Source organism: Podarcis tiliguerta (assembly GCF_965153285.1).
Source record: "Podarcis tiliguerta genome assembly, chromosome: 9".
NCBI lineage: Eukaryota > Metazoa > Chordata > Lepidosauria > Squamata > Lacertidae > Podarcis > Podarcis tiliguerta.
In genome coordinates, this window is record NC_139542.1 from 21,450,203 (window position 1) to 21,464,363 (window position 14,161).

A 14,161-nucleotide genomic window follows, 5' to 3' on the forward strand; every position below is an offset into this window, starting at 1 on the left:
ACCTAACGAACAAACTTCTGTGTTCATGGATCACAACACTGGCTGAGTTAGAAGCACCTGTGCAGTGCAGAACTACAAACCTGACACCCACCTCTGCTCAAATGTCACATGAACCCAAAGGGGACTCTTTGCATTAGCAAACAAATATGAGTAAACCCAGAGAGTTCCTGTCCTTGGGCCCATTGAAGATGCAGTAACATCTGGACAGCACCGCTGTCCTCCATGTTTGCTCTTCAAATGTCATTACTTAATCCATAGCCTAGGGTAGGTGGTACCCAAGAGGTGGGGCATTACCAGCTTCCACTATTTTCTGTTCAGGATGGAGAGGAGAAGTTAGCCTGCTATGCCCAGGGGCCTGACACCTGCAGCTTGTTGTCTGGTCTAATGAACAGTTTGTGGACTAGTTAGAAGTTTAGTCACTTGCACAGACCAAGACTTCTTAACCTGCTTTTGTGCTACTTGGGAACAGTTTTCAAGTATAATATTTATTCCATTTTTTCATAAATATTTACAGTCATACAAATTTCCAATTAACATATTTACAATTTTATGGACTTCCCTCGGCTTCTCTGACAATCGTCCGTATTCAAAATTTTGTCTACGCATTCCTCAATTTTGTATCACCTTTAAGTAAGTAAGTAAATAATAAGGTCAATAAGTAAATGAATAAATAAATATCTTAACAAATTTGTTTACATTTTTGCGATATTCCTTATTTTTTTTTTCACAAAGCTTCTTTAAACCCCACTAGCGTTGTTTGCTCCTCACATACACTCTTCAAATACTCCGAAAATTTTTCCCAGTCCTCAATGAATTTGTGATCTTTTTGGTATCTAATTTTCCCTGTTAGCTTGTCCAGTTCTGCGTAATCCGTTAACTTCATTCTCCATTCCTCCAAAGTCGGTAGATCTTCCTGTTTCCATTTTTGGGCTATTAATAATCTCGCTGCTGTTATCGCATACTGAAAAAGTTTACAGTCTTTTTTATTAATTTCATTTCTCGTTATTCCTAGAAGGAAAGTTTCTGGTTTTTTTGCAAAACTGTATTTTAACATCTTCTTTAACTCATTGTATATCAACTCCCAGAACCCCTTCACTTTTTTGCATTCCCACCACATATGAATAAAGGTCCCCTCTTTCTCTTTACATTTCCAACACTTATGGGAACAGTTTTCAATTGGATAATCCAAAACCTGCTCTAGGGCTGAGGAGAGCTGAACAAGCCATTGGTTCTTTTTGTGTTTTTAGTGTGATGCCTGCCATAGTTATGCTCTTTCATTATTTTCAAATTTCAAATTAATACTGTATCTTATTATGTATTTGCACTTTTGAAGACCTAAAATAGCTCCTACAGCCACACTACGGAATGCATTGCAAACAACCTTTGTCGGAGTCACAACAAATGCATCATGGCTCAGTAGTGAGAGTATTTGTTTTGCTTATTACAGATTTGCAATTATGCTGGGCCTGCAAAAGTCATTGTGCAGTTAGTCACAAATGGAAAGCATGCTCACCTGCATGCTCACAGCTTGGTGGGGAAACACTGTGAAAATGGAGTATGCACTGTTAACGCAGGACCAAAAGACATGGTTGTAGGGTAAGTGCATCTGTGTATTTGTAATTGCAACTGAGATTCCCCTTCTCCTACCTTTCCACACTCTGACTAGGGGCAAACCACCTTGTCTTGATGTAGTTTCTCGAAATTGGGTGTAGTGGCAACCTATGGCTTCTTTCAAGAGAGGAAAATTTAGACCATTTCAGAGGAGTGGGAAGAGTGCAAACAGAGGACTCATCCATATAGTGTCAAAGCGTTCTTGAGTGCTAACTCTGAACTGGGGAAGGGGAAGAAGTTCGGTTCATATTTTGGGACACTGCCCTTCCCAAAACAAGATGCCAAGATGCTAAGGGAATTATAGGTCTGTGAGGAGCACCCTCAACCAACTACTGTCCCCAGGATCCTTTGGGAGAAGCGATGACTATTTAAAGTGGTACAAAAGTGCTTTCAGTGTTTTGATGTGGGTGTGAGGTAGCAATGAGAATGCTAAATCCTAGTTAATCTACTTCCTATTTTAAAGAGATTGTTCAGATAAAGTACACATTATATTGTTTGCAGAGTTAGATCCAGTTTCAAAAAACTGCTGGTTTGATGTCTTTAATCTACTTTTAGGAACATATATGCCAGTCTTGAAAGAATTCCAAGACAGGCTGCTTTTAACACTTGAAGGTTTTTAGCTTTTGATGTTGAGACCCAACTTGCCAGCAACTTGAATTCAAAACTTCAGATTTGCTCTGTTGAGATTTTGCTGGGAATCTTGAAAGATTTGTCACGCTACCTGTTATGTATTTTTTTTACCCAAATACTGAAACAATACATTTGCCCCGAGGACTCAAAACTTTTATTTGGAATGTAGGCATATTGCTTGCTTACATTTGTGAGAATGTGTTTTTTTTTAAAAAAAAAAGATCTGGAACTTCCCCTTAAATTCAGGGTATATAATTCTCAGCTATTTCTTCAACAATGCATATTGTTTAATGTCCTATTGCTGTTTAAACTAAAACCTTCATAACCTTTCCCATACAGTATTACAAAAAAAGTATTGAGTGAGTTAATCAGAGCTGTGTTTACCTTTGCAGTTAAATTTTCTCCAAAGAGCATAAGACAGCGTATATGGTTATTCCTTATTGCATTTTATTCACACAGTAGCCCATTGACATTGGCAAAGAGAGAGAGAGAGAGAGGGATCAACGTCACCTTAGATCAGTCATGAAGTAGGCTTCAGGACCAGTTGGGGATTTGAATACAGGTCTCTGTGGTCTTAGACACTCAAACCACTTTAACATGCTAAGTCATGGGTATTCTCAAAAACAAAGAGAGCACAGGCAGTAGAAACGTTTTAATTCCATTGCCTAAGCTGCGTTGACTGGGGCCAAGGGACCAGAAAACATAAGTAGCAATGAAAAATTGTACTGTACTCCCTTTTACGTGAACAAGGTCAAAGACCTACTGCAGATAATTATATTGTGCTTCTGTGTAGATTTCCAAACCTGGGGATACTGCACGTTACAAAGAAGAGAGTCTTAGACACACTGGAAGCACGTATGATTGATTCCTGTAAAAAAGGGTATAACCCAGGACTCCTAGTACATCCTGATCTCAGCTATATACAAGTGGAAGGTGGAGGGGAGAGACAGCTAACAGGTGGGTGATAACTGACTGTGGTTCGGGATCTCTCTTAACACAGGAAATGATTTCTTGCTGTGCCTGTCAACTCTTTATTTTCTATTCCTTAAAATAAGTATCCCCCAAGCAGTGGCGTAGCGTGGGGGGTGCAGGGGGGGCCGGCCGCACTGGGCTCAACATCTGGGGGGGCACACTCGCACTCACAGCTCTCTGCCCCTACCTGGCTCACTCACTCTGTCCCACTGCAGTGCTGGCTGTGCGAATCCGATCCGAGCCGCCGGGTCTCCGCCCACTGTGGAGGGGAGGATGCCAGGCATGCGGTGCGGAGAGAGAGCGAGGGACTATCTGGGGGAGGGACAGTACAGTGGGGGGGGCAAATTACTTGCCTTGCCCCGGGTTAGGGGGCGCAAATTACTTGCCTTGCCCCAGGTGCTGACAACCCACACTACGCCACTGCCCCCAAGTTAAATACAGTTAGTCCTGATCACTTGAATTTCTTAAAGGAGAAGAATGATACCACTTGTGATGTTTTTAGAAGAAATAAAATACAATGGGAAAGGAAAGCAAAAGCTGCTTTGTGCTGCGATGTGTGTTAACAAAAACATCTCTAAAGTTCATTTCTGCATTAATAAGTCCCACACTCTTGAAGGTCATCCATCCATAATTAATTACTAGAAGGTTAACTAATTTCAGCCTAATTTCCATCATCACATGGGAAAACTTAGAGGTAGGGCTTAGCTATATGTTCCGTCCCATAGTCCTTACCCTCCCTCCCAAAGGGAGCTCTCTCATCAAGTGAAGCAGCTGTGGGTGACTTCAAGTTGAGCAGAAGAGCAGCAGAACTTCCCATATCACTTAAGGAGAAAGGCAGTGGGAGGTTTGTGCATGCAGTATTGCATATGCAAAAGGCTTGGCAACCCTTTTTCACCCCGCCACCAGTCATCTTCTCGCCTTAAAGCCACCTACAGCTAAGGGAATATAGGAAAGTAATGCATCAGTCCATCAAGCTCAGTACTGGTTACACTAACTAATGGTAGCTCTCCAGAGTTTTCAAGCAAAGGTCTCTCCCAGCCCTCTGGAGAAATGCCAGAGATTGAACCTAGGACCTTCTCGGTGCAAAGGAGATGCTTTTGCTGCTGACCTACAGTGGGGATGGGGTGGTGAGTGAGAGAATTTTGGAAATGAACTTTTAATATAATTCCACATTTACTTGATAATACCAGTTGGCCCTTTTCTGTGTTGCAGTCATGTTAAAAAGTCTTTGTTCTTAGGCAAGATACATACACAAACAAAAAACAAACCTATACAAATACATTTTATGTGCCTGCTACATTCATATTAGACTGCACAAAGGAAAAACAGTATCTACAAAGTCTGTAAAATGTTCATACTCCATGGAAGTTGCTCTTCCTGTGTCTCTTCTACTGGTATAGTCAATAAAGTTTCACTAGGTTCTAATAAAAGTATATGGTTTACCTTGGCCTCTTAATAGTTTCATTTTGCTTTCATGACCGTTTGATACCAAAATTCCAGTGTAGCAGCACTGAAGTTCTTCTGATGTCTGGCAATAATGTTTGTTGCAAGTCCCCATACATCAAGAATATTGTTTCCCTTAATGGTGATTCCATGAATTGGTTGGCTCCACTTTAAGCCTTCTTGCTAGTAGTTCTCATGCCAAGATAAGTGCAGTTAAGGAGCACCTTTGCTTCATCATTTTTTGCATATGTATATGGCAGTTTCATGATTGGGTTGACTACTTGGCGGCATAGGATGAAGCCTTTATTTTGCCTGCTGAATCTTCTCTTCTCCCACCCTCACTGCCATCCTTTGCCGGTACCACCATTACAGTCATAAGGCTACAATAATTCAGTTCCTTTCTTTCTTGATTGCAGAGAGAGAAAGAGAAATCATTCATCAGTCAGCTCTTCAACAGACAAAAGAAATGGACCTCAGCGTAGTACGGCTCATGTTTACAGCGTTTCTTCCTGACAGCACTGGCAGCTTTACAAGAAGACTCCAACCTGTCTTGTCCGATCCTATATATGATAGCAGTGAGTGTCTTACCTATCTTCATTCATTCTACTATGGCCAAATCCCAGTCCAGTGCTTATTTTGATTTATGATTGTTTGTTCTTGTAGGGTTAGAGAGGCTGATCCCCATCGCTTTTAACATTCACTGAAAGTTTGAGATCTTTTAAAAAATAGAAAAATACCATGTAATGTCTGAGAAACACACTACGACAGTATACACTGTGCATGCAATGCAGTATGACAAAGGAGAACCTAGGACATGTTTGCTTGTGATGCCTAACTAGTGTTCCTTTTAGTGTCTCCCTGGATGCACCCAAAGATGTCAGTCAAGTTCTAAGGTTATGACTTACAGATCTACAAATTAATGACATGCTGTCAACTAAACTGCCTGTAAAATGTCTGTCATCTTGAAGAGCTTTGATCTTCGGCGTTTTCTTTGCCACACAGTTAAAATGCTTGAAGACTAAAGCATAAAGGGCATAATCCAAACAACTCCCAAGGGTTTGTGGATGGCATGTTGCAAAGGCTTGAGAATATGGTTCAGCTAGGACTTGGGTGCTACTTAGCAAACCTTATAGTTGGGTAGTAATTTGGCGGTGGCAAGCAGTGCAGGCCACATCTCAGCTCTGATAGTCCTGAATGCATTGTGGACAAAGCAGGTAATATATTGGAGACTTTGAAGACATCTTGGGTATAAACAGGAAACTAAACTCTCCTCCACCACCATCCCAGACTTTCCAAACCTGCTATGAGCCACAGTCTAGTGAATCCACTTTGTCCTTGAAAACTTCAGCCCCCACCTCTGACTATAAATTGGCTTATTCCCTGTGGTCTGAGACTGGGGGCCTAGCATCCTGCTGTACATCTGAATTTCTGGTCCTCGTGTGTAAGGAATTGTTCTTATATCTGTTTAATTATCAAGCTAAAAAAAAAGTTGTTGGCAATTCTTTTTGTGGGGGTGGGGAGTAAGGCCTGCTAAAGAAAGCCTTCTATGTGGAACCTGCAGCAACGTTCTCCTTTGGAAATGATATGAATCACAATAACGATGGTCTATGTTTTGTGGTTGCATTTCCTTTCACCCCTATCCTTTCTTCAGCGCAGTTCAGTAAACTGTAACCTGCCTTAAGATAGGTTCATTGCCAACTCTTCAATGTATTGTAACTCTTACTATGGCTGTATTATAATATTAAAAGATGGGTCAGATGTTCCTCCACTTACTACCTTTATTGTCGATTCAGTACAGTTATGAATATTGTGTGGATGTATTTCATTTTGACTTTGAAAATAGAGGAGGCTCTTGCAGAAGTAAACTTCATAGACTGTTTTTACCAAACAGAAGCCCCAAATGCATCTAACTTAAAAATTGTACGAATGGATCGGACAGCAGGCTGTGTGACAGGAGGAGAAGAGATTTACCTTCTTTGTGACAAGGTTCAGAAAGGTGAGAACTCAAGATGCTTTATCATATTTGAGCATGATTCTATGATAATCACTAGGACTTCATAACAACCACTGTTCTAAGTATGTCAAACTATGACCATAATAACACTATACATTATTTTTTTTAATGTGTTTATGGGAGGGGGGTTATCGGTTTGTTTCTGTTTTATTCTGTATTTTGTGTTGTTATTTCATGTGTGTATGTTGTGAACTGCCCTGTGAGCTTCATCCTGATATACTGGTATACTGATTAAATAAATTAAATAATAATAATACATTAAAACACTATGATACCACTTTAAACAGTCACAGCTTCACCCAAAGAATTCTGGGTTTTTGAGAGTTGTTAAGAGGCCCTTATTCCCCTTGCAGAGTTACAATTCCCATAATTTTCTGAAAAGAAGGATTGATTTTTTTAAAGCATACTTGAAATGCATGGTGTGGATGTGACATGTAACTGTGGAGACTCAGACCTCATTTCAGCCATGAAATTTATTGAGTGCCTCTAGGTCAGTTACTATTTATCAGCCTGACCTGACCTGGGGGTTTATAACGTGGATAAAATGGGGGGTGGGGGTGGAAGGACTATTCCTAGCACCCTGAGCTTCTTGGAGGGTGGGGGGTGGGATTAAAAAAGGAATAAATAAGTCAAACAGCCTTTGCCAAGACCATAATGTTTTATTTTGTAAGAAAGTGCCACGCTGGGTTGGGGATTTTTTCATACTATTAAATTGCAGTAATAAAGCAATGCCCCATATACTGGGCATATGCAAGGTTGACCTACTGACAATATTTAAACAATCATTGTTTCTGAGATAAAGAAAATGGAAAAATCCTTAGAGCTCAGTGTTTTATACCATGGTTCTGTGGCACTATTCATAGTCAGAGAAGTAGATGGGTGCCTGTGTAACAGAAATGTCAAAACTTCACATGGTTGTTGAGCTTTTACTTGATGTTTCTATATCAGTTTAAAATGGATGCCCTGAAACTGAAATATTTTTACATTTTGACTGGTGTGTTGGTGTGGGATTTTGTTCAGTTTTTAGAATGTCTTCAGTGGTTTGTTTTATTATTACAGAGTTTTCTCAAATTGCAATATGTAATTATGTTATGTTTGTTTTATACTTAATAATAAAGTGTAAATTTGCCTGGAGTGTAATTTGGCAGAAAGATAGCCTAAAAATTCAATATTTTTTTTTTTAAAAAAACACATTCAGGCCTATTTCCTGCTATCCTGCTATTCCAAATCGCAATAAATGTCCACAGGAGGGACCGTTTACTCCCTTGTTTTGACATTTTATGAGTAACTTTTCTGAAGTCTCAGAAAGTCATTTCTAATCCAAGGAAGGGAAGTGAAAAATGTGTGTGTTAAAAGCTGCTTTTGAAAAAAAAAAGTTTGACTAAATGGAAACCCCAAAATGGGGTTTTCCCTGAACATGAACATAGTTTTCCCTTATGACATCATTTGTTGAAATCTCTCAGTCCTTGAGAATTGAAACGTATAAAGAGAAAGTTAGAAGGGTTTTTCACAGTAAAGGCTTCCAGATTAAAGAAGGGGAGATAAACACCCATCTACTGCCCCCTTGATTTAGAAAGGAACAAACCTCTTTGGCCAACACCAAAAGATGGAAAATACAGGCTTTTTTGGGTAAAATTGCAGTCTGGAAATGATACCTCCAGTCCTGTAGGGATTCCAGTGTACTCACTGAGCTCCTCCACAAGTCTGTATTCCAGGGCTTGGGTACCTGTGGCTATCTGGTTGTGATTGGATTACAACTCCCACCATCACTGACTATTAGCTGAGGCTGATGGGAGCTGGAGTCCAAGCAACATTTGGAGAGCCATAGATACCAATGACCTGCTGTATTTCTTCTATGATGTGTAGCACCTACAACTTAGAGATAATAGATTCCAAATGTTGTGCAATTGGAGGGTGCTGAAGTCCTGAAGGCTGTACCTTCAACAAGTGCTGAAGGCTGATGACAACCAAGGAGGAACTTTTCTTCCTATGTCCCATTTCACCCCCTATCCCCCCCCCCCCCCCGGTAGAGAGGACAATCCCAATCTGCAGCCTAGGATGAATTGACCTGAAAGGGTTTCATTTTGTCTTGCATGCCACTCTGGTTTAGCCATACTTGGAAGTGAATTTTAATAAAATGGTGTTCCAGTTAATCCAAATGGTCGAGTTTCATACAGCATAGTAGGAACTAATTTTTTGTTATCTTCAAAGCCCTCTGGAGGAGCAGAGTTTTAACCTGCCACATGAATGCAGGGATCAGGCAAGTTAGTAAAGCACCTCTGCTGAGAAAGTCCTGTCTCATGTTGCCACCAAACCTACCACATATTAGTCGGCTAGATTTGGGATGGCGTTGTAGAGCAAGGCTTCAGGAGATTATCTGAGCCACATAGGCAAGTCTGTATGAGATGAGGTGATCCTTAAATGGCTCTAGACCATTTTAGGATTTAAAGGTAAAAACCAGCACTTTGAACAGGGTGTAGAAACCAAGAAAGGGCTAGTGAAAGTGCATTAGATTGTAGTACAGTGGTACCACGGTTTAAGAACAGCCCTGTTTACGAACTCTGCAAAACCAGAAGTAGTGTTCCGGTTTGCAAACTTTACCTCGTTCTAAGAATGGAAGCCGAATGGTGGAAGGGCACTGGCGGCGGGAGGCCTCATTAGGGAAAGCGCGCCTCAGTTTAAGAACGGACTTCCGGAATGGATTAAGTTCGTAAACTGAGGTACCATTGTAATATGCTCCATGAAGCCTGCCTAAGAAAATCCTTACTGTCCCCATTCTGGACCAGTGCTATATCTTGACCGGTTATTAACTTGTGTCTGCAATACAGATGATATTCAGATCCGTTTTTATGAAGAGGATGAAAATGGTGGTGTCTGGGAAGGGTTTGGAGATTTTTCGCCTACTGATGTGCACAGACAGGTATGCCAACATTGTCAAGATGCATTAGTAGTAACTTTTGTGAACCTGTTTTGTGATCAGATAATCAATTTCACTGTTTTGACTTGAAATGGACTTGGCGAAATGGCTATCCTTAGGCAAGAAGTTTTTTTGGCATCTGCTTTGAGGCTCCCCTCCCTCTCCCTTATGCAGGGATCAGCAAACTTTTTCAGCAGACAGCTGGTCCACTGTCCCTCAGATCTTGTGGGGGCCAGACTAGATTTTGGGGAGGAAGTGAAGGAGTTCCTATGCCCCACAAATAACCCAGAGATGCATTTTAAATAAAAGGACACATTCTACTCATGTAAAAACACACTGACTCCTAGACCGTCCGCAAGCCAGACTTAGAAGGTGATTGGGCCAGATCCGGCTCCGGGCCTTAGTTTGCCTACCCATGCCCTTATGTCTGTGAACAATTTGGGAGCTACCAATCAGAGCTATGGCCACAATAGGAGTAAGGAGGAAGCCTGCAATTGCTCCACAGAAATAATAGATGCTGTGTACACAGACGTTGCTCTTGGAAAAAAGGCCAGGATGACAAATTGTATATACTGCCCCTGACCACCTATTCAATGTTCACTTACAGTTTGCCATAGTATTCAAAACCCCGAAGTACCGAGATGTCAATATCACGAAACCTGCATCTGTTTTTGTCCAGTTACGGCGAAAATCGGATCTAGAGACGAGTGAACCAAAGCCCTTTTTATACTATCCTGAAATCAAAGGTAAATGATTAAGCTTATATGGATTGTTGCTGTCAGAAAGCATCCAGCTTCTTAGAAAGCTTGCCGTTATTGAAATCATTGTATATTTCAAAACACAGTGTGGTGATCATCCTTACCTGTAGTGTTGTGGATTCTAGATGACAATGTTGTCCAGAAATAATGGCTGAATTCGGATAACACCGCACAAAATCAATCCAACCGTCAGTTAGTATGGTCTGACATTAATACTTTCAAGCCCGAATGACCCTCTGTAATGAAAGGAATATTCCTGCATTGTGACCAGTGGATTCTGGGAAGCACAATTTTTCTACTGTGTCAGGGGTGGGTTGTGGGCAGCAGTCTGCGGTGAGATGGAACCAGGTGCCAATGGATGAAGCTTAGTAGCCAGGGACAAAGTATAATTGACCAAACCAGGAAGGGAGGGTCTTGTTACTCAGTCAAAGCTTAATTGCAACAGGAAGCCATCTCATAGTACTTCTTGTCCAAGATGAAACAATGCTTACCCTGGGTAGGCCAGATCAGTCTACAGCAGGGACGGGCAACCATTTTGAGCCTTAGGGTTGTATTCCATTCTGGGTATCCTTCCATTCACTGGCTACCAGTCAGTTAACAGGCACAATTCACAATTCAAAGAGCTGGTTATGACCTGTAGAGAGCCCTAAATGCTTAGGATGAGAACATCTGAAGGACCACCTTCTCCCCTATGAAGCTGCATGGATGTTCTGATCTGCTGCAGCTGCTCTTCTCTTTCCTATGAGCTCTGACACATAGGATGGCTGAAAGGGCCTTTTTAGGGGCTGCAACCAACCTTTTATGGGCAACACTCCCCCAAAAGATACATTTAGGGTCCTCATTGATGGTCTTTCTACCATAAGTTAAAAGGATTTATTCAGGCTTCATTCATGTATTGCAAAGTTGATGCTTTGCTTCTTTTTGTTTAATTGTTCCAATTGGCCGTGGTGGAAGGTTTTTTTTAAATGTCTAAAAAGGAGACTGGTTATTTGCTCCATATAATCTGTTAGATTTTAATTTATGTAAGTTGTTTTTAGTGGTTAATATAAGCTACCTCGAGTACTGTGGTAGAACAGCATCTATAAATTGATTAAATACATAGTTTTAAATTATACATTTTAATGTGTTTCTCATGTCATGCTAGTGGATCCTTCAAGTTGTACTTATGTGCTCCTAGTGCGTAAATGACTATATTAGTCAAATGTACCATTAGATTGGCATTAGAATTGCATTTCCACCTATATGTGATGCCAAAAGCAGAAAACTTCCATCTGGCTTACTTTTAAATGTGTGAAAGAAAGTAGAAGTATTTCCATACCTAAAAATTCAATTAGATCCTCTTCTTTCTAACACTGACATGCCAGGTTGATCTGAGGACAACACCTGTGTTTGAAAATTGTCAAACATGCTATAAGCTTTAAAAGCCTTGAAAACTTTGGCACATGAGAAGCATTTGCATGTAGATGAGGCAGACAGATGAGGGAAGAACAAAGTTCGTAGTTGATGATGTTATCATAACTGGCAGGAAGTGATGTGTTATCAGGTAATTTCCAGGTTTAATTGATGAACTCTGTGCACTTCTTTTTTTGGAGTTTGTGGTGCATGCTTGAACTTTAAAGAAACTTTCAAAAACTCCCTCGACACCTCCAGATCTATCCTGGGACTAGCTGATTCTTTTCAGGGGAAATGCCCAGATGATAATTATCTACTCTAAGGCAGGGCATGTCTTTCCTTCATCCCACTATAAATATCCATGTGGTATTCTTTTAATTTAACGGTTCCATACTATGCTAGTTGGATGTTGTCCAAGGGCAGAAATAAGTATTCATTTTGTGGGATTCTTGCTTCTTGGTATGTGAATATATACTTCAGTGCTTTGTGTATTTGGAGTATATACAAATACTTTGTGTAAACTCAATAGTTGTGGTTTTGTGTGCAAGTCACTGAAAATGCATGGAGATTCCTTTAAGGAAGTAGCACTTTGAGGAAAAGTAGCTGCAAGCAAATAGTTATCACTTCTGCTCTCATACTTTTAGTACAGAAGCCTAGGAATTTGCTGCATACTGTTTGTGTATCTGGCCCCATACTGTTTGCTCTGACTGGCAGTGACGCTTCCCACTTGATTAAGGATCCTTGATTAAGGATGCCAGGAATTAGATCTGGAACATTCTGCGGGAAAAAGCATGTGCTTTCCCATGAACATATTGCCCCTTCCTAAGGGTAGGATAAGAAATAAATAATTGTATATGCAATTTACATTGCAAAATGAGATAAATCCCATTGAAATGAGTGAAAGTTTTTCTCTGTGTGTATTTTTTGCAATGCAAATTGTAGGCATTTGGCGGAGGAGGTAGAGCAGACTGTGTCTGCAATGTGGTTCAAAGAGTGAAAGTGCCTTCCCGTCTTCAGTGGTAGTGTCCTGATCTGGACCCCTCGCTAGCAATTTGTAAGCAGGAAAACTGCACTCCTTGGCAGAACTATGCAGTTGAGAACACATGTAGTTTGGCCCTTAGGTTAAGATTAATGAGTTGTATGCAACATAATGGTAAGTAGCAGCACCTTGTGCTGTGGGGTTTCCCCCTTTCCTTCCCCAACCCTCTGGAGCAGATTTGGGGAGGTGGAGCAAATTAAAGTAGTTTTGCTCACACATTTATTTAGCTGAATACCACCTAGTCATAATTGGTAAAAGCTGCAGGAGGAATGGTACAATAAATTGGATTATACATCACGTTCTGTTTCAGCATTTTACTTGCTTCTAGCTAAAAAAAACCACAGACCTAACGTGGATTACCTAATGCCTTTTAATTAGCTGAGCAACTATATGCATACAGGATTAGCTTTTGGATTTGTCTGAGGTTTGCCTTGGCTGCCAGTGTAGTTCCCTGACTTGATTGCATCCTGGTATGTTCCCAGTTAGGTTAACTGGAGGCAGTGGCGTAGCGTGGGGGGTGCAGGGGGGGCCGGCCACACCGGGCGCAACATCTGGGGGGCGTGCTCACACTCGCAGCTCTCTACCCCTACCTGGCTCGCTCACTCTCTCTCACTGTAGTGCTGGCTGTGCGAATCCGATCCAAGCCGCCGGGTCGCCGCCCACTGTGGAGGGGGTGGGTGCCAGGTGTGCGGTGTGGAGAGAGAGCGAGGGACTATCTGGGGGAGGGACAGTGCAGCGGGGGGCGCAAATTACTTGCCTTGCCCCGGGTTAGGGGGCGCAAATTACTTGCCTTGCCCCGGGTGCTGACAACCCATGCTACGCCACTGACTGGAGGTTCTGCAAGCAGGTGAAAGGCCCCTTGGGGGGGGGGCAGGACTTCTGCATGCACAGTAGAACGTGGTACCTTCACATCAGCCCCAGTCAACATGGTCAGTGGTCAGGGCAGAGGAGAGCTGCAGTACAGCTTGCTGTAGGGTTGCAGGTTCCTCATCCCTGACTCATGGAAGGGTTGCTGTCTCCCACCTAACCAATACCTCCCAGTGCGTTCATTGTTATCCTTCCGACTATGTCCCTGTCAGTATTGCTGTGCAGGTATTTCTTACCTGGCTTTCTTTCCATCCCCATGCATTGCTGCTGGTCATTGAGCAGGGCAAGGCAGCAGAGAGCTTGGCACAGAGGCAAGCAGAGCAGACTCCACTGCTGCACCTACACCTTGCTGAGCTCTCCACTGCAATGCCCATGTTCCTCTCAGTAACCGGCATCAATAGGAAGCATCATTGGGAAGCCAAGGGAGCAGAGGTGCACAGAACAGCCAGCTGGTACTGGTCCCCTGTGCAGCCTTCATTTTATAATTAGGTTTTTCGCACACTTTCATCTAGCAAATA

The 14,161-nt window shown here is 41.8% G+C and overlaps 1 protein-coding gene across 1 annotated transcript in view; it reads left to right on the plus strand.

Moving 5' to 3' along the window:
* The window catches only part of NFKB1 (nuclear factor kappa B subunit 1), a 67,225-nt gene that overhangs the window by 30,514 nt on the left and 22,550 nt on the right, over positions 1-14,161 (plus strand). The window contains exons 6-11 of the mRNA XM_083456760.1: positions 1,448-1,596; positions 3,035-3,198; positions 5,073-5,231; positions 6,548-6,652; positions 9,499-9,590; positions 10,195-10,333. Of these exons, the coding sequence (XP_083312886.1) occupies positions 1,448-1,596; positions 3,035-3,198; positions 5,073-5,231; positions 6,548-6,652; positions 9,499-9,590; positions 10,195-10,333 (808 nt within the window). The remainder of the gene's footprint in view (positions 1-1,447; positions 1,597-3,034; positions 3,199-5,072; positions 5,232-6,547; positions 6,653-9,498; positions 9,591-10,194; positions 10,334-14,161) is intronic.